The sequence below is a fragment of the Lynx canadensis genome, chromosome A2, assembly GCF_007474595.2.
Source record: "Lynx canadensis isolate LIC74 chromosome A2, mLynCan4.pri.v2, whole genome shotgun sequence".
Taxonomy (NCBI): domain Eukaryota; kingdom Metazoa; phylum Chordata; class Mammalia; order Carnivora; family Felidae; genus Lynx; species Lynx canadensis.
This window is the reverse complement of record NC_044304.2, coordinates 144,078,645-144,101,683: the sequence shown is the minus strand read 5'-3', so window position 1 is coordinate 144,101,683 and position 23,039 is coordinate 144,078,645. Positions and strand designations below refer to the sequence as shown.

The following is a 23,039-nucleotide window of genomic DNA, read 5'->3' as shown; positions in this document are numbered from 1 at the left end:
ACAAGTGTCAGGGTGAGCCTACTGACAAAACTAGAAACGTGCTCTCAAGTATCAATTATTCTACAGCAAATGCATAAACCAAGGTAAGTAATGACAAAAGAATAAATGCAAAGATAAAAAAGCAAGACAACACAGGCAGGGAGGAGACGAGAGGTGAAAAGAACATTCAGACCCTTTCCTTTGGATTAATTTTGCAGAGGAGGTCATTACCAAGGTACAAACCCAGGAACGAGAACTCTAACCAAGAGCCAAGTGGTCAGACACATGAAGAAGCTAGACTATTTTCCTTGTGAATATTTCAGGTTTGAAATCAATGTGTTGACAGGGCCATACTCCTCCTTTGAAGGCTGCAGGGACGAATCCTTCCTTGCCTCTTCCCAGCTCCTGGTGGCTCCTGGCCATCCTTGGCGTTTCTTGACTCGCAACTACCTCACTTCAATCTCCACGTCCGCTATCACATGGCTTTCTGTTGGCCTCCGTGTCCCATCCTCTTCTGATAAGGGCACCAGTCATTGAGTGTAGGGCCCACACAAATCCAGTATGATCTCATTTCAACTTCAATTACATCTGCAAGGAACTATTTCCACCTAAGATCACATTCTGAGGTTCCAAATGGATGAACCGGGGGGGGGGGGGGGGGGGCAGCAAACTACAGAGCCCACTATACCTATCACCATGAAAATACCAGGAAAGACTGCCCAAGCCAGCAATCCTCATGAAATAACATTGCAAAACTTTAGGCATACCTGAAAACTTGCCAGAGAAAAGTTAACTAGCAAGCGAAAATAAGAAGGCAGTTCCAGGTATCAATAAATGAACTTGTTTCAGATAAGAGCAAAAGACTTCACTCAGACTTTAAACACATTAAAACAAGGAGCTTACAACTACACGACCCTAATTATGAAGATATGGTCCGAAAACACCATTTCTATCACCCGGATGTGAGGAGTTGACGAAACCTCCACCTTAGAACCAACAAACACTGTATACACTGCCTTCTTGTACATACACAGGTTGGTTACACCCTCGGCAAAGAAACATGCAAGTAACCAGAATTATTAGCCTAACTCTCCGAATGTAAAAAACACAAACAAATCAACAAGAGAGGTCACAGAGAAGGAAACCCTGGAAAGTCAGTGCTTAAAAATGGAATTCACCGATTCTCAATGATGTATTATTTTGCAAACACGTACAGGATGTTTTCTTTAAGAATTTTTTGTTATTAGAAAAGTTACATGCACTGTCTCTCTATAGGTCCTTTTAAGATGAAACTACTGGAGAAAATAATATTGAGAAAGATAGCAAGAGTCGAGTTTCTTTTCCAGTTGAGTACATCTATACCCCATCCCACTTTACACTCGTCTACAACATGAGACATTCTGTACACTGTCACAGAGCGCAAGTGCAAAAGAATCTAGTCTCTGTAAACCAGGAGGTATAGAACGTTCGAAGATTTGCAATTCAGCACATTTTGTAAGGTTTTTGGCACATAAGGGTTATTTTTAAAGAGGGAAAAAAAAGGCTGTCCTCTCCCTACCCCCAAACACAGCTGAGCTGATTCAGCACAAATCTCCCCCTAAAATAAAATCCTAGTTTGCAGAGAATAAGCATGGAAAGTTCCAGCCCCAAGGACGACATTTCAGAAACCTAGCCAAAAAGATCTGGAGTGGGTGGCTTAAGAGAGACTGACCACAAATCATGTTCTAAACAGAAGAACTTTCACCAGAAAACTGTGAGCAACTTGGGAGTCCAGGGAAGAGTCTTTAATAATAAGCAGAACAACATAAGAGTATTACCCAGATCGGAGAATCTCGAGGATTCTGGTAGCTAGTGAATCATTTCCCACAGGTGAGCATACAGAAATTTCCAGGAATGCAGTTGAAGGTTTTAGCTTTTTTCATTTAACTTAGAGACAGATGCTTTTTGAAGAGGATATTACAATATACCTCATACAAATACCACACTTTCACCAAGAAGCAATGTGCTCAGCTACACACCCTGACGGCCCTGAAAGCGCAGAGGTACTTTTCAAAAGCTGCACATAAAACATTCAAGAACCTCATTACTTAAAAGGCATTTAGGGGCGCCTGGGTGGCGCAGTCGGTTAAGCGTCCGACTTCAGCCAGGTCACGATCTCGCGGTCCGTGAGTTCGAGCCCCGCGTCAGGCTCTGGGTTGATGGCTCGGAGCCTGGAGCCTGTTTCCGATTCTGTGTCTCCCTCTCTCTCTCTGCCCCTCCCCTGTTCATGCTCTGTCTCTCTCTGTCCCAAAAATAAATAAAAATGTTGAAAAAAAAAAAAAAGGCATTTAGGTGGCAGCAGGTAGAAAGCTACCTTGCCGACAACGGCCAAATTTTCAGAAACAGACAACTCTACAGTTTTGTTAATTACTTTCACTAGATAAGTGAGCTAACGAATCAAGGATCATTCCCAAAGTCCATAAGGTAAAGGGCATGTAGATGACCCTTGGTCTCCAATGCATCCTGACACATTGCCTTCATGTCTAAGTGGGAGAAGTCTTACTAGAAAAAAGCAGTCAGAAATTATAAGTCATTCAAGTCATCTCTGGATTTGGTGAATATCTACAGTCATTTATTCAAAAAATTTACAGCCACATTGATGGTAACAGCTGGCCCAGAGAAGGCAAGGACAAGCAACCTCGTATAAACCTGTCAATTTAAATCACAACTCATTCACAACCTCAGGGCCTGTTTTGATCACTAACGTAAAGGACTTTTCCATATCATGAGTGAATCAAATTAATACGAAGTGGAAAATGAGGAGATGACAAAGGAAATGTTTATAAAAACCAAACTAAAATACATCGCAGGTAATTAAGAACAAAAATCCGCTGACTTCCAGCTTTGCACTCAACACAGCTGATTAAGTAACACACTGCAAAAGACAGAACTTAGAAGTGTTTTTAAGGAAAAGGATGGCCCTGTTAAATAACAAGCAAGGAGTGAAGGAGTTCCTCCTCAAGAAAGCTCCAGGTCCTTGAAGAGCTTCCAAAAGATGAGTGAAAAACTGCTTCTGCTAAGGAATGTTCCTCCAGGTACCTTCAGAGATCTGTCCTTGCACAGGGGAAGGAGCACTGAGTGCGCCTCAACTCTCCCTGGCTTTGGGCCAAGATGAAAAAGCAACCTGACCTTTCCTTTCTCCCAGATGCCCCCAAGTCACACCTATGCCAAGAGATCAAAGAGAAAAGGAAATCAAGCCTCAACATTGGCTTAGCAATGTTACCTATGACCTCACATTGTCTGTGTAACTAGCAGAAGAACATGTAATCTGACACAGGTTTCTCCAAAGAACAATTTGATGAAACATCACTTCACAGGGACATCTCAAAGACTAATGAGATCATGTCTAGAGGGCTGAAGGCATTCAAAGGGCTGATCTATGGTGCTCTTATCACCTGCTGAGATCTGTAGACTAGGATCCTACAGCTACAGAAATCAACTTCTTGTAGTATGCCAGGTATGTGTTATATACAAGAACTGATGTTATCCCAAAGAGGACCATGACCCTATGTATCTACATTATTCAGTAACACAATATGGTGGTGGGCCTTTCTAGACCTTTAATTTAGCACAGCAATGAAATGCATAGACACCTAGATAAAACACTTAATTTCTATGAGCTTTAGTTTCTTTACCTGTAAAAATAGGAATGGTACATCTTGGGATGGAGTAAAATTAAGTAAATTAAGTAAAATTAAATACTCCGTGCTTACCACAAAGGACAATGAATGACAGCTCTGACCCTGTTAAGCTTGAATGAGCGTTATGTAAAGTGTCCCAAGAAGTCTGTCTAGTTCACAGTACAAATTGGAACAGCATGAAAATCATACGTAAGTATTCACCAAATTGCGAACAAGCCACATCTTTCATCTATAGTTGGCATCCTAAGGAAATAAGGCTATTAACAGTAGTTGGGTCACCAACCGGTTCTCAAAGCACATTAACCCAGAAATAGAGGGAAGATCATTTATATGTAGTATCAACCATTTCCAGGTTGACTCGAGAGTCCTGACACGAAGAGATAATCTCGTGCCACGTCTTCCACATCTGGCTAACCCTAGGCAAATCAGGTAGGGCCAGTTCCTACCACCCTTAATATATTCATATCTGGATCCACACAGCCTTCATCCCATTGCTCCCATTTTCCCCTAAAGTTAATTAATTTGGAAGAAATTTATTGAGCACCTACTGTGCATCATAAACTGCATGTACTGAGCAAAACAGATGTGGGCCCCAGTTGGCCTAATATAATGAATCTAACAAGAGAGAGATAGTAACAGAGAATCTCTCAAATACATTAAGATGTGAAAAACTGTGAAGAAAATATTAGAAAAGGGGGGTCGACTTTCTCCACAAAGTCAAGTTTAAATTAAATCTGAAGGATAATTGTGAGATTAATAAGGAAGGGGAAAGGAGGACAAAGTGGGTATCCCGAACAGAACAAATTCCAAGTGCAAAAGCCCTGAAGTGAGAGGGAGCATAATGTAGTTCAGAAACCTAATGGAATGCCAGAAAGGAGGCCAGGAGGTGGATAAGAAAAGGGGTAGGAGCTTCTTTCTGGGAAGCGGGATGGAACCACATTATGCAGGACCTAGTAAGCCAAAGGAAGCAATGAGAAGCCAAAGCCTTAGGCAATGGCAGAGCACAATGTTACTGTCATTGGTGAAGCTCCCAGTAGCTGCAGGTGGAGAATGGACTGCAATGGGAAAGAGTGGCTATGGGAAAAGCACTAAAAAAGTTCCAAGAGCCTCAGTGAGAGGAGATCTAAGACAAGACAGCAGCAATACAATGGAAGGAAGAGGAAATGCACATATCTACACAGCAGGAGTTGGTGAGGGACTGGAATAAGGGGGTTAAGGAAGAGAAGGTGTCAAAGATGTCTCCAACAGCAACAGAGAGGCATGACTTCCAGAACACGGGAGGAGCCCCAATTTTCTGACAGGCTATCACAACTTTGGTTTTGGACATGACGGATTTGTGAGTCTGGTGCACATGAAGATCGTTTCCATCTACCCCAAGGAGTTCCATGCCCCCAAAAGTACGAACTTCAGGAAGAAAAGTACAAACTTTCCAAAAGAGAAGAATCCTCTAAAGCAATATGAATTTGAAATAACTCCTGGTATTATTTATATCCCAGTAACTTTCCAAGTGTCTGCATTTATCAAGAAAAATGCTCAATTTTCAGTGGAGATAGGAGAGCCTGGACTGAGCATATAATGCCAGGGCCGAAGCTTCCATGCACTCTTGCTTCTTGCGATTCCATCTCTTCCACCTGTCCATTTTTGACCCCTCAACTGTCCAAACAGTTACAAGTCTGAATGCAACAGTTCCCATGGTGATGGAAACTGTGCAATTAAGGGACAGGAGTTACAGTGATTTATTTTTTTTTTATTTAAAAAAAAAAAAATTTTTTTTTCAACGTTTATTTATTTTTGGGACAGAGAGAGACAGAGCATGAACGGGGGAGGGGCAGAGAGAGAGGGAGACACAGAATCGGAAACCAGGCTCCAGGCTCTGAGCCATCAGCCCAGAGCCCGACGCGGGGCTCGAACTCACGGACCGCGAGATCGTGACCTGGCTGAAGTCGGACGCTTAACCGACTGCGCCACCCAGGCGCCCCAGGAGTTACAGTGATTTAAAAGTCATCTGTAAATGCTGTATTACATAGACTTAAAATATTTTGAGATTCTACTTTCGAGATTCTATGAGGTAGCTGGGAGAAAATTCCCAGTGAAGATCCCAGTTACCATTACCTTCTTCCACTGAGAACAAAATGACTTAGGCACCCACACTCTTCCTTTCAATAGACTGACCTTCTCTAAGGAAGAAAAATATATATACACAGAAAGACACTGCTCCCGCTGCTAGAAGAAGACTGCAGCCCTGGTTATTTTTGGAGGACATCATTCTCACCATCTTATACACACCTAGGATATCACACCACAAAACTGAAAGACGTGTGGAAGTTACCATGGATTCCATTTCTCCACTATATTGGGGCCATGAAGAACCCCAGAAGAAAGTAACAAGACAGTTCTTCACCATGCATATTCCTTAGTCAAGATTTCAGTGAAAGCACAGATGGCAGATGGTAAACAGAGGATGGGGAGGGAATTCTACCAGGCAGTATGGCAAGTCAGACAGCTTCTGAAACACTTCCAAGATACACACGTATCCTTCTACGTCTCTCTCATCCAGAGAACACACACACAAACATACACTTTACACAACACATACACACTTTACACATACACAAATGCCCGAGCAGGCAATCATTTTGTGGAAGTTGGAAACTTGACACCACATCCAACCAATACTACTCAAATCTGTGCAATGGGCTGGGGGCGCCTGGGTGGCTCAGTCAGTTAAGCGTCCGACTTTGGCTCAGGTCATGATCTCGTGGTTTGTGAGTTCGAGCCCCACGTCGGGCTCTGTGCTGACAGCTCAGAGCCTGGAGCCTGCTTCGGATTCTGTGTCTCCCCCTCTCTCTGACCCTCCCATGCTCGTTCTCTGTCTCTGAATAATAAATAAATGTTTAAAATAATAATAATAAATTTTAAAAAAGAGAGATAACCTAAAAAGAAAAATCTGTGCAATGGGCTGATGGCAGTCAAATTAGTTGCACACTGATTCACATCTCTTGACCTCAGAGCCAGTTAAAAAAAAATTGATAACTGAAAAGGGGAGGCTGTGCTAGATTCTATAAGAAGCAGCATTATTAAACACAACACCACAACAGACTGGCATCTGGAAAAATATGAAAGGCTAATATCCTAGATTCTGGTAACAATCCCACGAGACAGGGGAAGGCAAATAATATTCCTAGTTCACAAGTGATGAAACCAAGGCTCGGAGAGGTGCGTGGTTCCATTAATTAAGGCACTTAGCCAGAATTACACCTTGGGAATGAATTGAAGTGAATTTCCATAACTGAAATGGAGACCACTGAACCCAACAAAGCACCTCAGCAGTTTACCTTCAATCTTATTTCTCTACATTCTAGAAACTCCTCAAAACTGTCATATTATAGACTCTCTGGGATGGTCAAATAATAGTCTGGGCAGAAAAGATGATTTTACCTCCATTATCTTGCTTAAGCTGTGACAGGCTGCCCTAATCAGCTTTCGTGCACAGAGGCGCATAGGCACACATGCTCCCTCTCGGTGCCTCTTAATCACCATGTGCCATGCTGAACAGCTGCAGAGGTCTGAAGGGAATTGGCAGAAATGTGCAATGATGTGCTGGCCACCCCCCTGAGGCAGCAACTGCCCTGCCTGCTCCCAGACTCGAGAGTAAACATGGGTGTTCGCTGTCGCAACTGATGGGCCCAGAAGACAGGCAAGTGGTTTCAGGTGGTGAGTCAGGAAAAGCAGTTTGCATCAGGAATGTTCCGGCCCAGCAGAGCTGAGCGGCATCCTACTCCCCACGCGGGGATACGGTATTCATCATTTATACAATGTCACCGTGGGGGACAAAACTTGGGCTCAGCACAAATAGAATCCAATCACTCTTATGCAGAAGAACCAGTAAACAACGTTTCTCCCACCAAGAAGGAACCTAATTGCTTAAGAATTGCCATCATATCTGACACTTGAGGTCGGTCCTTCTATCCACAGACAGAGGTCTTTACAGAGGCCTGGACAGGTTCTGAGAGCAGAACCTTGGGCTAACCTTCTAGGACCACTCAGCATTGGCTGCAATAGCTGTGATCGATGCTCCCACGGATGAAACAGAATCAGGCAAGGGCACTATTAAAGAAACCAGGTGGATGTCAGAACACACGCCACGCAAACAGCTGCACAGGAATCAAATATGCACCACCACTCCGTTCGAGGTGATTTTGGATGGATTTCAATAGAAATCCACACTTTTGAGGGAATTCCTTGTTTGTCTCTATGCTATTGTTTATAAGCCAGTAAATGAATGATAGGATATACACTTGGTGAAATAGAGATGTCGACATTAGATCAGATAACAGGAGATCTAGAAATTGAAAGAGGCTTAAAGCCATCATTCGCACTACACTTCATGAATGAATACAGCATTCTGTCAAGTTTTATACAATGACAAATGAGCCTATTCTCTGGAGGAACCTGAGGAGATTTAACGTTCGTTTTAGGAAATCCAGTTTAGTTTCTCTGTTTCAAAATTAGCAATTTCATCTCATGCCAACTTCAAAATCTCTTTGTTATAATTTATATTTCTAGTGACTATGGTATACAATAAAAATTGCTTATGTTTATGAAAGACTACTTTGGCATTGGTTCAAAAGCCAGAGCCTTATCAAACCTGTCACATCATTAAAAATCTGCATTTAGGTAAAGAATGCTAATGTGGCATTAATGTGTTAAGGCCAGATATACAGCAGAATGGCCTTATCTTTCTGAAGATACAGGAAAAATCAACCCAAAACAAGGTATTTTCCAGAACAACCCTCACTGAAGCAAAGTACAGAAAAGACAAATCCTAGTCTCTCCTTGAACAGATTTCCATCAATTGCCACCAAAGGAACGATGCCATTCATTTCCTTTGTTCATCAAGGACACAGACACCTGCCCAGAATATTGACGGTGGGGAGGGCAGGGAAAATAAGGGAATGCTCAGAGGCTCACTCTCAGCCTCCCAGAATGGCAAGTTCTGTAGCTGGTCACAATTATGCTCTAAGAACACAAGGAAATGCACTCTTAGGGTCTCTGAGCTGTTGCACTAGACTAGAAAGTCAATGTGCTGCACCAAAGGCTTCGCAGGAACTCCTGGGAAACCACACAAGGCTCCCCTCACACTTGCAGCAGAAGCTCCAGGAAATATGACAAAAGCCGAAGAAGTGGAGGAGGCATATGCACCACAGTTCACTTCAGGAAGCACACTCCCAATCCAGGAGAGCCCCTCTTCTCAACAGCCAACCTATCCCTCAGAAGTAAGGGAGGCAGAAAAAAATAGGAAACGTTCCTTCAATAGCATATCCCGCAGCACCGACTTTTAATGGAGGTGGCTGAAGGGAACGAGAGAGCCAAGTAAATGAAGCTCAGGGCAATATGCAATTATTGAAACTGGAATTGAGCCTGGACCCTGGAAAGAGCATGCTGTGAGGGCTTTGGCAATCACACTGTGGTCAGGGCCCCAATTTTCAATTTCTCCCATGGGATACCACTTCCCGATACACAGACACGCCCCTCTTCGTATCGAAAGTAATTCCACTTGACTTGGTGGACGAGTGTCATCTGCAGGTCTCTGGGATTCCATGACGAGGGCCCAGCTTACGATGATCCCCAACAATTTGCAAATATGTTTCTGTCATCCTTTACCTTTTTCCCAATAAGCTTCTTTCGAAGAAATTCCCGAGCTTCAAACATGTAGGGGATGTCATATAGGGGACGTAGTTTCTTGTTCTTATCCTAAAAGAAAAACACAGTATCACATCAGGAATGAAAAACAAAAAACAAAAAACAGGCAAATGAACACAGCCAATAAAACCAGACACTGGAATACATCTGAAATATGCTACGTTGGAAATATACTGCCTCCTCATATCACAGATACTAAGTGCTAGATACACCGTAAATAATTAATAAATATTTGGATGAAGTATTTTATAGGGAATAAGATTATCTTTTTCACATGATAGACTCAAAAATAACTAATGGAGGGGCTCCTGGGTGACTCAGCAGGTTAAGCGTCATGATCTTGTGGTCCATGAGTTCTAGCCCCGCATGGGGCTCTGTGTTGACACCTCAGAGCTTGGAGCCTGCTTTGGATTCTGTGTCTCCCTCTCCCTCCCTCCCTCCCTCCCTCTCTCTCTCTTTCTCTCCCTCTCTCTCTCTCTCTCTGCCCCTCCCCTGCTCACACTCTGTCTCTCAAAAATAAATAAACATTAAAAAAATTTTTTTAATAAATAAATAGTAACTAATGGAATGTTTATAGTTACCCAACCTGGAAACAACCTAAGTGGTCATCACCTGTATTAACTGTGGTACAGAAGAAGCTCAGTAAGTATTAGGGCCCTCCAAATATTCATAGATACACTATGAATCTAGTTCCATTATTCTGTAAGCCGTTATTAAGCACCTACCAACCAAAAGACCCATACAAAGCTCTCTGTAAATACAGGTTATAATCCTAGATTCAAAATATTTGCAACCTAACAGAGTAACACAAGAAAAGATACGAAATGGCAACACAAAGCAGTTTTGAGTAAGTGCTAAACTGTGATATAGACTAGGGACTAAGTGCTATCAGAGTTCAGGGAAGTGGAAAGAAAGAAGTAATCAGGAAATGTTTCACTGACAAGGTGACAAGGTTTCACTGAATTAATGTGAGTTTACAGGGTAAGAAAAAACTAGGAAGAAAATTAGAGTTTAAAAAACAGAGCAAGCTAAAGGAGGCAGGAATAAATAGTATTTCAACACAACACTCACATGCATGAATATCGACATACACAATTCTTTCATTATCTCACAGGCCCCAGACTTCTCCCCAAAAGGGTTACTATTCTAAGCATAGAACTTGGGGAATATGAGAGAAAGTTCTAGAGGAATGACAGAAGAGGGAATGGGTAGAAACTGAAGAGATATGAGAAGCATTTTAAGAAATGAATTAACAGAATGGATAGAGCAGATAAAAAAAGAATCCAATATTCTAACTCATGGTGACACATACATGGAGTCTAGAAAAGTTTGCCTTTTGATGGGGAGAATGGAGGGGTGGAGGATGTTAAAAGAAACAGGGAGATGCTAGCTAGATCACTTGCTATGATTACTTTAATGTCTCTCCCCAGCTAACCCAGAAGTTCCAAAAGAACAGAAATCCCATCCACTTCTGTTATTCTGTGACCCTAGAGCCAAGTACAGTACCTCCCCTCATACTCAAGTAATGGCTGGATGAACTAAATACAAAAGAAATATGAAAAATGACATATATATATATATATATAGAGAGAGAGAGAGAGAGAGAGAGAGAGAAAGACACACACACACACACACACACACACACACACACACACCACACAAAACGCAACCAAGCTAGAAGAAGACTATGTACAGATTTCAGAATCTCCTGGACCATTAATGCTGGAGGGAAAATTCACAAATAAAGAAGAAAATCAAGGACGAACTCCTGACCCAGAGTGCTGTTGCTTACCATCCTGTACAGTTAGCTCACCCGGCCTTACCTTTACCATCTATTACACCTCTGACAAAACAAGATCTCTTTATAATCCATTCCACACTCAAAGAAGCATTCAAATTATTTCTTCTCATAAATAGCCAACTCCTCCTAAATAAAAAATCTTTATCATTTTAATACCCCATATTTAAACTAATCCTAATGATAAGATTGAGGTCAAGGGAACTGAAATAGGTGTTTCCTCTTAGACCCTGATCAAGCTTTGGTGTCCAGAACACGTTATTTAAACATTTCAATTCATTGATATCGCCATGATAAACCTCTTATGAGAATACACATAATTTGAGTGTGAGCTTCACATTCGTCATCTAACTGCCTTCTAATTCTTCTGGTTCAAACAACAGTGACCAAAAGGCAGCAGCAGCATTATGGTACTCTTCTTGGAAGTTAAGGAGGCACGTTCAGAAATGAACCCAAGTTTCTACTGGGTTGGATGTGTGAGCCTTCTTGGATGTGTGAGCCTCCACATGCTCGTAACAGGAACATCGATGGCCATACCCTGACCAAAGCCCTGGGGTGTCACGATCACTGCCTAATAAGTGAGGTATGGCCCTGAATATGAAAATGTTTAAAGAAACAGTAACACCGAACTGAACTTTTTCTTACAGGAAAAAGAAAAGAGGAAATGGAATACGTGAGAGTTGCCCAGGTACAGGGAGTTCTGGGTAATACAGGGCAGATATACAGGGTTACGGATATTTTATAAATATCCAGGCAGTCCAATCAAAATTTTGAGTCACGACAAAGGTGCCAAGTATAATAAGACTCAACAGGACTGACCCAAGACAAAATGCTCTCAAAGAATGAAGGAAAAGTAAATACTATACCAACAAATATCCCAATCAAAAAACGGTCAACTTCAGAGTCTGATTACATGTCTCTCATGAAGCTGGGAAAGAACTAATAGCACAAGCAGAAAACAAGGTATCAGAAGTGAAAACAGAATGATCTTGTTACTCTAACCCTTCAGAGCTAGTAGCTATTGACATCTGCAAACATCTTACAAGAGAGATATTAGAAGTCCCTAGGAAACCACAAAATAAAAGCAATTCCTCCAAATTACCAGGTACATAAAAGCCTCTGAAATCTCTAGGAGGCAATTGAGGTATGGAATGTATTCTGAGAAAACAGGACTTTAGCAGAATCTTGCCTGATAAAAAGGACTGTCTAGTTTAGAATCTAATTTGCACAGAAATATTTTTAAAAAAATAAAAATAGAAGAGAATTCTTGCTTTATCTGGTGGACAGATAATACACAAACCAGTATGTACTGTAATCACTGTTCATCCTGAGAAAGGACATGGTACATATAGACCCTGAAATGACTCCTACATTAGAGATAACTTTAATTATCTATACCTCTCACTGGTTTGGAAAGGGAGGCCCAACACCCAAATCTTAGCATCTAAAGACACACCTGGCATTTTTACAGGAGTTGTTTGGCTTATTGCCAAAACGTCGTTCAATGCTAACTTAGAGGGAATGAAAGAGACCTCCAATCAAGGCCTTATATTCAACCCCCTAGTTTTGGGCCTCAACCTGAAACCAAATTTTATCTAGCTCATCCTGTAGCTCAAATATCTAATATCCCTAGGGATGCTCCAGGATTTCTTAAACAAGACCTGAAAAAATACAAACCAGGGCACCTAGGTGGCTCAGTCAGTTGACTCTTGATTTAGGCTCAGGTCGTGATCTCCCAGTCGTGGCATCGAGCCCCATATGGGGATCCACACTGAGCTGGGTATAGAGTCTCCTTGGGATTCTCTCGCTCCCTCTCATACGCTCTCAAAAATAAGTGAATAAACTTTAAGATAAAGGGGTGGGGGGAGGAACCATGAGGCAAAAAAAAAAAAAAAAAAACAACTAATAAATGTGGTTCCACTAAAATTAAAGCAGTTCCTTAGTGAAAAGACTTCATGAACAAAGTGACAGGCCAAAGCACAAACACTTAGTAGCTGATAACTGAAACAGATATAGAAAAAGCAGAGCAGGATGAGAGCGAGCTGGAGTGCAGAGCCACAGTTGTAATGTGATCAGGGTCTGTTAAAAACAAAGCCTCGAAGAAGGTATGGGGTTGAGCCATCTGGAGAAAGACGGGGAAAACAGCCAAAGCCAAGACCCCGAGTGGGTTCAAGGAACAGCGAAGACACCACTGCAGCTATGGCAGCATGCACAAGGGGAGAGCAATCGGAGTTGAAGACACACATCTGACTTAACATCTGTAAAGGTTACTCTGACCACTTTGTTGATAACAGACACTACAGCAAGAAAAGGGTAAAGCAAAAAGAGATCCATTAGGAGACTAGGACAGTAATCTGGGCAGCAAATGGTGGTAGATTACATCAAGGAGGGAGCAGTGAAGGAGGTAAGAAGGGATCAGAATCGGGAAATATTCTGACAGAAGGCATGAGAGGTGTGAAAGGGAGGAGCCAAGGATGACTGCAAGGGTTTTTAGGTGAGCAAAAGGAAAAACGGGTGGGGTCATCAGAGGAGACGATCAGGAGTTTAGTTCCTAACATGCTAGACTTCCAAGTCTACAGGCTGGATAAACAAGGGTGGAGTTGGGAGGAAAGCTCTGAACTGAAGGTACACATTTGGGAGTGACTGGCACATAAAAGGACTTGAGGACTGAGCCTTGAGACATTATAACATTAAAAAGGGCTAAGAGAGGAATTTGTAAAAGGAGAGTGAGAAGGAGCACTCAGTGAGCCAGGTAGGAGGAAACTACCGGAGCATTAGGCCCTAGAAGCCAGAAAAAGAAAGTGAATTGAGAAGGAGGAAATGACCAATGGTGTCAAGTGCAGCAAACCAGGGCAGGGGCGGGGGGGGGGGGGGGGGGGGGGGGGGGGGGGGGGGGGGGGGGAGGGCGACACTAAGATTTGCATGATGCGTTAAGCTAAGTAGAGGTCATCCATCAGTAACTGGACAAGAAGAGTTCTGGGTGAGCAGCGGGGGCAGAAGGCTGACTGGAACCAGGAATGGGAAGTGAAGGACTGGAAAAAGCAAGCACATGCAATGCTTTTGAAAGCTGTGCCCCAAAGGAGTCTGAAGGGATTACGTGGCAGCTGGCAGAGGAGGCAGGGCAAAGAGAAAGTACTTCCGTTTTCCATTTTCGATAAGAGAAAAGACAGGCAATTGTCCAGCAGAGAGCAAAAACCTGACAACGTAGAAGAGAGAGGACAGAACTTCCAAAGCAATGTCCTTGAATAGGCAAGGTGGGAGCGGCTTTCTTTACACCGTAATTCAGCTCAGGTGTGTGCATGCAAATACTGTCAGGTCGGTAGATGTGGTGTAAGAATCACTGGATATTCTGATTACTCCGATTTGCTCTGTAAAGAAAGTAAGAATTGTAACAACTCAATAAGAAAAAAAGAGAAACAATCCAACAGAAGAACCAACAAAAGGTATAAACAGGCATTTCACGAAAAAACTCCAACTGGACACTAAATATATGAAAAAAGTAATTTTTAATTAATCATCAAGGAAATTAAGTAAATTATGATCCACTACATTGGCAAAAATTTTAAGGTGAGAACGTGGGGAAATGCAAATGCCCTGTTAACCACAGATGGGGAGTAAAAAATGGCTCAAATACTATGGCATCTTGACATGGTGCTACTTGTCATCATTTGGTTAAAGTTGAAGATATGCACCTCTATAACTAGGAAATTCTACTTAAAGGTGGGTATATACCGTAGAAAAGTCTCATATGTGCAAGCAAATATAACAACACTCATAGTAACAATGTTTAGTACGACCCCAGAGTCAAATACTACAGAGCTGTTATGCTAAATTAAAGCAACCCAACAAATGAGCAAATTTCAAAAAATATTGAGTAGGAAAAGCAAGTTGTAGAATGCTACAATAAAATCCCACTTAAATACTGACTAAAACCACACGCAAGCAACATAGAGGCATATAAGCAACAAAAGTATAAAATGCAAAGAAATCAAAGACAGTGGTTACTGATGTGAGATGGGCAGTGGAAAAAAAAAGGAACAGAGGGAAAGAATGGGTTTGAGAATATGTACATGGCACTTCCAACTATCTTTGTGAGGTTTTCTGTCTTAAAAAGAAAAAAAAAAAAGAAAAAGAAAAAGAAAAAGAAAAGAAAAAGGAAAAGGAAAAGGAAAAGAGAAAGAAAAAGGAAACAGAGAAAGAAAAAGAAAGAAAAAGAAAAAGAAAAAGAAAAAGAAAAAGAAAAAGAAAAAGAAAAAGAAAAAGAAAAAGAAAAAAAAGAGGGCCTGAAGCACATGTGGTATAATACCAAGGCCCAGAAAGGAATGCCTACTAGATTATTCAACAATGTTGGAATGTTTCTTAAGCAAAAAATGTTTAGGGATAGCAAACCCCAAACCTTGTTTGGTCAACATTTTCCCTTTGCTCAGGGAATACTTTACTGCACAGGAATAAAATATGAAACAAACAGCCATTCTTTTCCTCATAAAAAATGAATTAAATTCCATTTTGTCCCTCAAAAAAAAAAAAAGTTCATAGATATATCCTTCCATGAGACAGAAGGAAAAATTTAACTACAAATGTGCTCTCAAGTAACCAGGGTCAAAAAGAAGTTTGATTTTTGTTTTTAATAGGAGACCTGAACTATAATAATATTAATTAAAGTAGCCAAGCAGAACTGTACTCTATGAAGATTTTTAAAAAATGACCGTTGAACTAAAATAAGAACAGACATGATCAGATTAAAATGGATAAAATTTCCAACAGTAAGTAATGGCCAGTCCCAGCTGCCCTGACACACATGCATTTTGATAAACAGAGGCTCCTATTTCCATTTGAATTATAGACTGAACATAGGAACATTACCACATGCCCTGGGCATATTTACAATCAAGAACCTTTCAATTCCCTTGGCAGCCAGGAGACAGAATCCACATGGATATCCACTGTTTTATGGTCCTTAACACAGAGTAGCATATTTTTAATAAACGTGGTCAGCTAACTTGAAAGCGACAGTCGGCACCTGGGGAAAGGTTCAAAACTTGGCCAAATGGAAGAGAGTTTGTACCATTCTACCTAAAGGACCATACAGAGAAAGTTCATATATCCAAACATTTCTCCAGGAGTTGTTTCATAGAAAAAAAGGTGTTTAATTCCTAATTAGCTCCATTTCACCCTGCCAATCAAAGGTAAATAGGGTCTATTAAAGAGACACGGTCTGAGTTAAGTCCTAAATTCACAAGGCAATACATTTCATACATATCTCCATGAGGCAAAGAGGGTATGGTAAACAATAGAAATCAAATTAGAAAAAAAAAATGAAATTAGAAAATCAAATTAGAAAAAAAGTGATTATAAAAATTCACAGGTATAAGATTAGAAGGGCTACACTTTCACCCCCATGATTATGCCCCTGAAGTTCCACTGTCTTCATAGGACCCTCAATTTTTCTTAATTTTTCTGACAATTATATTTGACCTTGCTGATCTCATGTTTAAGGATCTAATAACATGTATAAAAACACTGGAATGTGGGGCACGTGGGTAGCTCAGTCAGTTAAGTGTCCTACTCTTCTTTTCGGCTCAGGTCATGCTCTCACAACTCATAGGTTCGAGCTCCACATCGGGCTCTGTGCTGACAATGCAGAGCCTGCTTGGGATTCTCTGTCTCCCTCTCTCTCTGCCCCTGCCCTGCTCTGTCTCTCCCTCTGACTCTCTCAAAAATAAATAAACATTAAAAAAAAAAAAACACCGGAATTTAAGGTATAATAATAAATACTATTGTTAATGATGGGGTTCAAGTAGAAGGAGTCTGAGAAAACAATAGAAATAGGAAGGTCATTTTGAACTTATCCCTATTCTTCTCACCTCCAACAGGTCATAAAACCTCATGGGGGAGATGCCTTCCTATATTCGGGGGAAGGAAAAGAGCATCCTTATTTCCAAAGAAAAGATGACATTGTGAAGAATCAAAACCAACAGGCCTTGACACTTCCCTCGTATTCTTTCACCCATCATATTTCTACCAGGCAATCCGTTCTTCACTGACCCAGAATAAAAACACTCAGGTCTGTTTCTTAGCATCTTTATCTCCTTATGAAAGCTTCCATGTCACATAAGTCTTACATTAAATAAATCTGTATGTCTTTCTCCTTATAATCTATCTTTGTCAGTTTAATTTTAAGACCCACACAGGGACCCTAGAGGGGAAGGAAAACTTTCCTCCCCTACAATGACACCCTATGACACCTACAATAACAATCCTATCGAGCAGGCTGAATGCTGACAGCAGTGCTACCTGGATGGTGGCAAGGATCAGGATCCCAATTTTACAGCAAGGAACAGGAACATTCCTAGCTCATGTAACAGGTAACAGCAGAACCAGGACTGTGGACCCAGCTATCTCAGAGACCCATGCTTACTGCGGGTGGGCAGGACACTGTACTCTTGGCTTGTTACTTCCAAAAAGCAATCACCACCTACCAGCGGTTGTCACATTTTGGTGTGCCTAAGTCTCCCCTGGGAGCTTGTAAACATGCAGACTGCCAGGCCCACACCAGATATTGTGATTCAGTAAGGCTGGTATGTGATTTCCTTAATTCTGTATTTTTAGAAAGTAGCAAGAAGGTCTGTGGACCACACTTTCGAGAAATGCTGCTGTATATATTTTGAGCACCTAGCCCCACTTAAAACAATGGCAAGTAAAGGGAGGTTAAAGGTTTAAAAGTCAGAAGCAATACTGAAGTGTTTGATTAATGTCAAATGGTTAAACAAAATAAACAACTAAATAACTAGGGAATTCAGATGTATCTCTGTATATGTAGTTGGAGGTAACTCAATATACTTCTTGAACTTCTAAACAGATAAGGCAACTTGAAACATTCTAGTAATGGTGGCAAAACAAGATTTTTCAAATATTCCTCAAGTCCGCTACAGGAAGACCAAATGTGGAATCTGAGAATCAAGAGAGAAAACCAACCTTCCCCTTGACAGGGAACAGCAAAAGTAGGCATATCCTCTCTCCTGTCTGCCCTGTCCTCGGACACACAGTGGTCTAGACCTAGACTAGCCACGGTGACAGCAAAAGAGAGGAAGTGACAATTCCCCAAGACAGGCCCAGTTACAAATGTCTTCTGGCAACCTGCCAGGAAAACGGCTTCACAGTATCCAAAGAGGGAAAGAAGCAGAGCATATTTAGGCAGCCTCATGTCCTTGAAGGGACTCACCCGTCATCTGCAGTGCATAGCATATGATTATGTTCCACAGGAACTTGCACACCCCCAAATTAAAGTACCATTTTCAAGACCATCATGAAAGGGGGAAAATGTCTCTGGAGACTGTTCTTCTACTCAATTACATTAGCCAACTAGGAGCATTTTCAGAAGTACTTGCTATTTATTGCTCAGATGCAGTAAGGCCGAGAGAGGGAAAGGAGGGTGTACGGGGGGAGGCCAAATATCAGGTCCTTTTTTTCCCCCAAGACCCTGTCAAGACTTTAAGAATAAATACGGTAAAGGCTCTAAGATGCTCCAAAACCATTATCCAAGCGGCAAACCATATGGGGTCCCTTCACTTAGCTACAAATACTTCTGCAGGCATAGGAGAGAGTGAAATAAAGGAACAGCACTACCCCTCACAGACCTCAACACCAGTGCTCACAAGGTGAGAACACCAGTGCTCACAAGGAAGAAGCTGTGTAACCCACAGCAGAGCTGGTCCCAGACCCGGGAAGAAAACTGAAAATAAAAAAGACTCTGGAGTCCTGCCCTGTCATCTTCTCCTCACACAAGGACGGCTTCCAACAAGTAAGAGGGCAAAATCTTTTCCCCCACTCACCAACTGCTCTGAAAATAGAAGTCTGCTCCAAGGGGGAACTACGTCTGTGCCACCTTTCCTAGAGGAATAGTGAGGATTCTGCTGATAAGACTTGGATAATGAGACAGAAAGGGCATCGGATCCTTGAAGAGAACAAAGCTCAAGTTCACTATTCCTGAAGTCAGAGACGAAAGGGCTGCCCTGGACCTTGAATTCAAACATTCCTCACGCATTTGATGGCAAGAAATGATCAAGAGTAAGTGAGCAGCTTGCTGCTGATCAATAGAATAAAAAGCTGGGCTCTAAACAATGATTCTGGCACCAGCAGCTCCTGGCTGCTCATCTGCCTCAGTTTCCTCCGAAGAATCAGCAATTGAAGAATTACCTGGCATTACACAGGTGAAAAGAGGGAAAAGCAGGCAAAATTATTTCAAAACTCTGTAAAAATCATACAAGGGATAGATATATTAGTACAAATTGAAGCAACTCTAAGTTCACAAACAAGGAACATCTCAGGTAATATAAATTCCACGGGAAAACCAAATCTATACTTTCAGTGCTACAGAGAAGCAAAGCTACTTAGCTGAGTTTTACAACATCTAACATGGATGTTAACAAGGGTTAAAATGTCAAGAGACAGAAGAGATACGCCAAAGTTACAGCACTAATCACTTTCTGCCTTGTATTACCGTAATTTAATTACTCCATATAGGTCTCATCTTCCCTACCAGACCACATAAGGGAAGATCGCTATAAGAGAAAAAAGATCTTTATACTGCTCAGAAAGTGCCTAGCATAGTGCCATATTCCTAGAAAATTCAACATGCTGAGAGAATAAAATGGGGGAATAAAAGATTTATTTTTTTAAACTCAAACTACACTTCTTACAATATTTTTTATTTAAAAAAATTTTTTTAAATGTTTATTTGTTATTGAGAGACAGAGACAGAGCATGAGTATGGGAGGGGCAGAGAGAGGAAGAGACACAGAATCCGAAGCAGGCTCCAGGCTCTGAGCTGTCAGCACAGAGCCCGACATGGGGCTTGAACTCACAAACCGCGAGATCATGACCTGAGCCAAGTCGAACGCTTAACTGACTGAGCCACTCAGGTGCCCCTACAGTTCTTGCAATTATAGGAATAAATGGAACTGGCTAATAAATATCAAAGTGAATTTACAAAGGGTGGGAGGGAGCAGGGCAATATCACTGTAGGTTCATACCGTTGTTAGCAGAATGAATGCCTCTCATAGAGCACTACTTGAATATGAGCTATTTCTAATGTCTCTACCTTCCGGCTAATATTACCAAGTAATATGCTACACTCCACAAATTCTATTACTGAATAATGATTAAAAATGTTCCAGGCTAGATATCTCACTGTACAAATATAAAATCTAGGCTCTCTGTAAGCAGTAATGCAAAAGTAATACTCTAATTCGCAGCGTGTAATGTTAGAAAAAAACAAATATACAAAATCCAAAATCAGTCTGCCCTCTTTTGACTTGTCTAAGAATTTAAAGCATTCTTCTGTTCTCTCTGCATGTGTGACACAATGAATTCTATTACTTACATACAATCTTTGTGGGTAAAAGAATACACTTGATCATTAGCTAATGGTTACGAGAAATCAGAGCACACCTACAGTACCATTCAGAATTTAAGTAAAACCGAACTGATATTTTAAAAATATCAAGTGTGGCAGCTCAACACAAAAATAAATGATAGTAAACTTACAATATAAAAGCAGATTTCCTAATGTGGAATCGAAAGCACCAGTGTCCCGCCCCAAATTCATACATTTGAGATTAAACTTAAGCCTAGGCAAGGGCATGTGCTGGGGTGGGCTTTGTGATGGTTGAGACAGAAGAAAAGAGAAGGCCCAGGAAGACCGCAGGGCCCTTCCTGTGTTCTGGAGACTGATGTGCAACAATCCTAACAGGTGCAAAGTTATGCTGAATGACGCACTCTGTGTGCTGTTCAAATGAGCAAATGGAGCTGGGAGGAAATAAAAAATAATCAGTGACTCTCTAGCAGGGCCTCTTTCTACTGAGCTAGTAGTTCTGAAGATCGATTACAAACACGAATCAATGTTAACATGGGAAACCCCTTCAATGGAAGGAACACAAAACGTCTGCAAATAAGAAACCAGAGTTTAAAGGCAGAAGGGAAAATGGAGCAGGGAGAAAGAATCTTCAAGGACAAAAGCAGGCCTGGAGGTCTGCGAGGTAATGGAAACCAGCAGGGACCGGTATATCACAACTGGCTCTTCCCTTCTGGAACTGCTTTCCTTTTCACTGGAAGCTCATAATTAACCAGTTGGCCCCAAATCATGTTTTCTAGTAATGGAGAAATCTTCTCCACATTTCTTACCCTTCATCCCAGGCTAAAAATGGAGAGCCGATGCCCTCCGAAGAGACAACCCCGTTACTTAAAGTACAGGCTACATGCCAGATGAAACCCATCCAGCACGGTGATGTGCCACAAGCCCTCCCACAGTTCTAGAAGAGGAGGAAGGAAAAGGAGGAAAAGAAAATAAATCTCTTACAATAGGAAACCAATTTTCTCTGTAACAGACCACACGATTAAGGAAGCCCAGTCAGAAGATAATTTTTTGTTAGAGAAAGGTTTCTTTGTGAATGCCTTTCCTTCTTCACCATATTAAAAAATAATTATTAAAGTTTCTTCCTGGAACAACACAGAGGGAAAATGATGCTGGATAGGACACCATTATTTAGCTAGTGCCAGTGGAACCTTCAATTGAGCCAGATTTCCAGTCAAATTTGTGCAATAAATTGCGGTGCATTTCAAAACCCCAGACTGAATTATGTAAGTGAGCAGCTTAAGGTCTCCCTTTAGACACTGAGTTTCTGACTTGCCAGTTGCATCACTCCAAGGTCTAAATCAGGCTGTCAGGTCTAGTGCCACATATTTTATCCACCAAATTCAAAGTACTCTCAGTCTGGGTTTCATTCACTAAAATGAGGCCTGTGACTTTTCAGGACAGATATCATTCTAACCCTACAGAACGAAGATGACTCTCTTTTACTCTCTGGTCTACCTGTCATCAATCAGAAAACTACAACATTTATCACCCACTACCACCATGGAGAAATATGGACAAATCAAGTTCCCAGCCCCATGAACAGCACAGACATGCATGTCCAGCCCCAAACTGGCAAGGCAATTTCTTTATGTAGACATTATACCTTGCCCTACCGCAGGAGGAGACCTTGACAAAATGGAATCCAGACCTCTAGAGGCTGCTGCTAGGAAAGAGACTGTACTTTCACCCAATCTGGAATTAACACAGTCAGGAAGGGGTTGAGGTTATTCTGTACCCGCCATTTGCACCTGATGAACAAACAGGCAAGTGACCAGATACCCAGAAGAGTCAGGTAAAAGAGGGTGTGGGTGGGGAGCCTCCCACTCTGTCTGCAACAGTAGTTGTCATCCATGGCCATTTGTGTCGTGGATCCGAGGCTGGTATCTTGGTCACTGAGAATGCAGTTTAAGCTCCTGTATTATGTAATGTCACTCTAAATTGATAAATGAAACTTTAACCGTGCCTATTTAACAACATTTTTATGTCAATCACATCACCATCCCATTGTGACCACCACATGCGGTTCCTAGTGCTGACCTTCTGACTTCACTCCCCAACACAAGGGGCTGGCTCCACTCCAGAATTTCTACAACACTTTGTTAAAAAGAAAAATAAACATCCCAAAGATGTGAGTGCCTACTGTGTGCTTGGTACTTTAAAACTCGCTTCCAATCCCCACAGCAACCAATTAAACTGGAATTACTAGCTTTGCTCAACTGAGAGGTTAGACACCCAGAGGAAAAACATGCCCAAGACAACACACGTCAGAGCAGAAGATCCCAAAGAAGAGCTGTCTGGCCCCAGAGCCCATACTACTTCCTCTCTTTCATCTGCCTCGATACCAGTGAGGTGGCAAGACTGACAGATTACCCACAGGCTTTTCGCTCCCATCTGGTTCCACACTCAATCCCCCACAGACCTGAAAAGGTCAATTAATTTCAACATGTACTGCATGCCCACCCAA

The 23,039-nt window shown here is 41.7% G+C and overlaps 1 protein-coding gene across 1 annotated transcript in view; it reads right to left on the bottom strand.

The window, feature by feature from the left end:
- The window catches only part of SND1 (staphylococcal nuclease and tudor domain containing 1), a 425,897-nt gene that overhangs the window by 265,013 nt on the left and 137,845 nt on the right, over nucleotides 1-23,039 (bottom strand). The window contains exon 11 of the mRNA XM_030308365.2: nucleotides 9,324-9,413. Within this exon, the coding sequence (XP_030164225.1) occupies nucleotides 9,324-9,413 (90 nt within the window). The remainder of the gene's footprint in view (nucleotides 1-9,323; nucleotides 9,414-23,039) is intronic.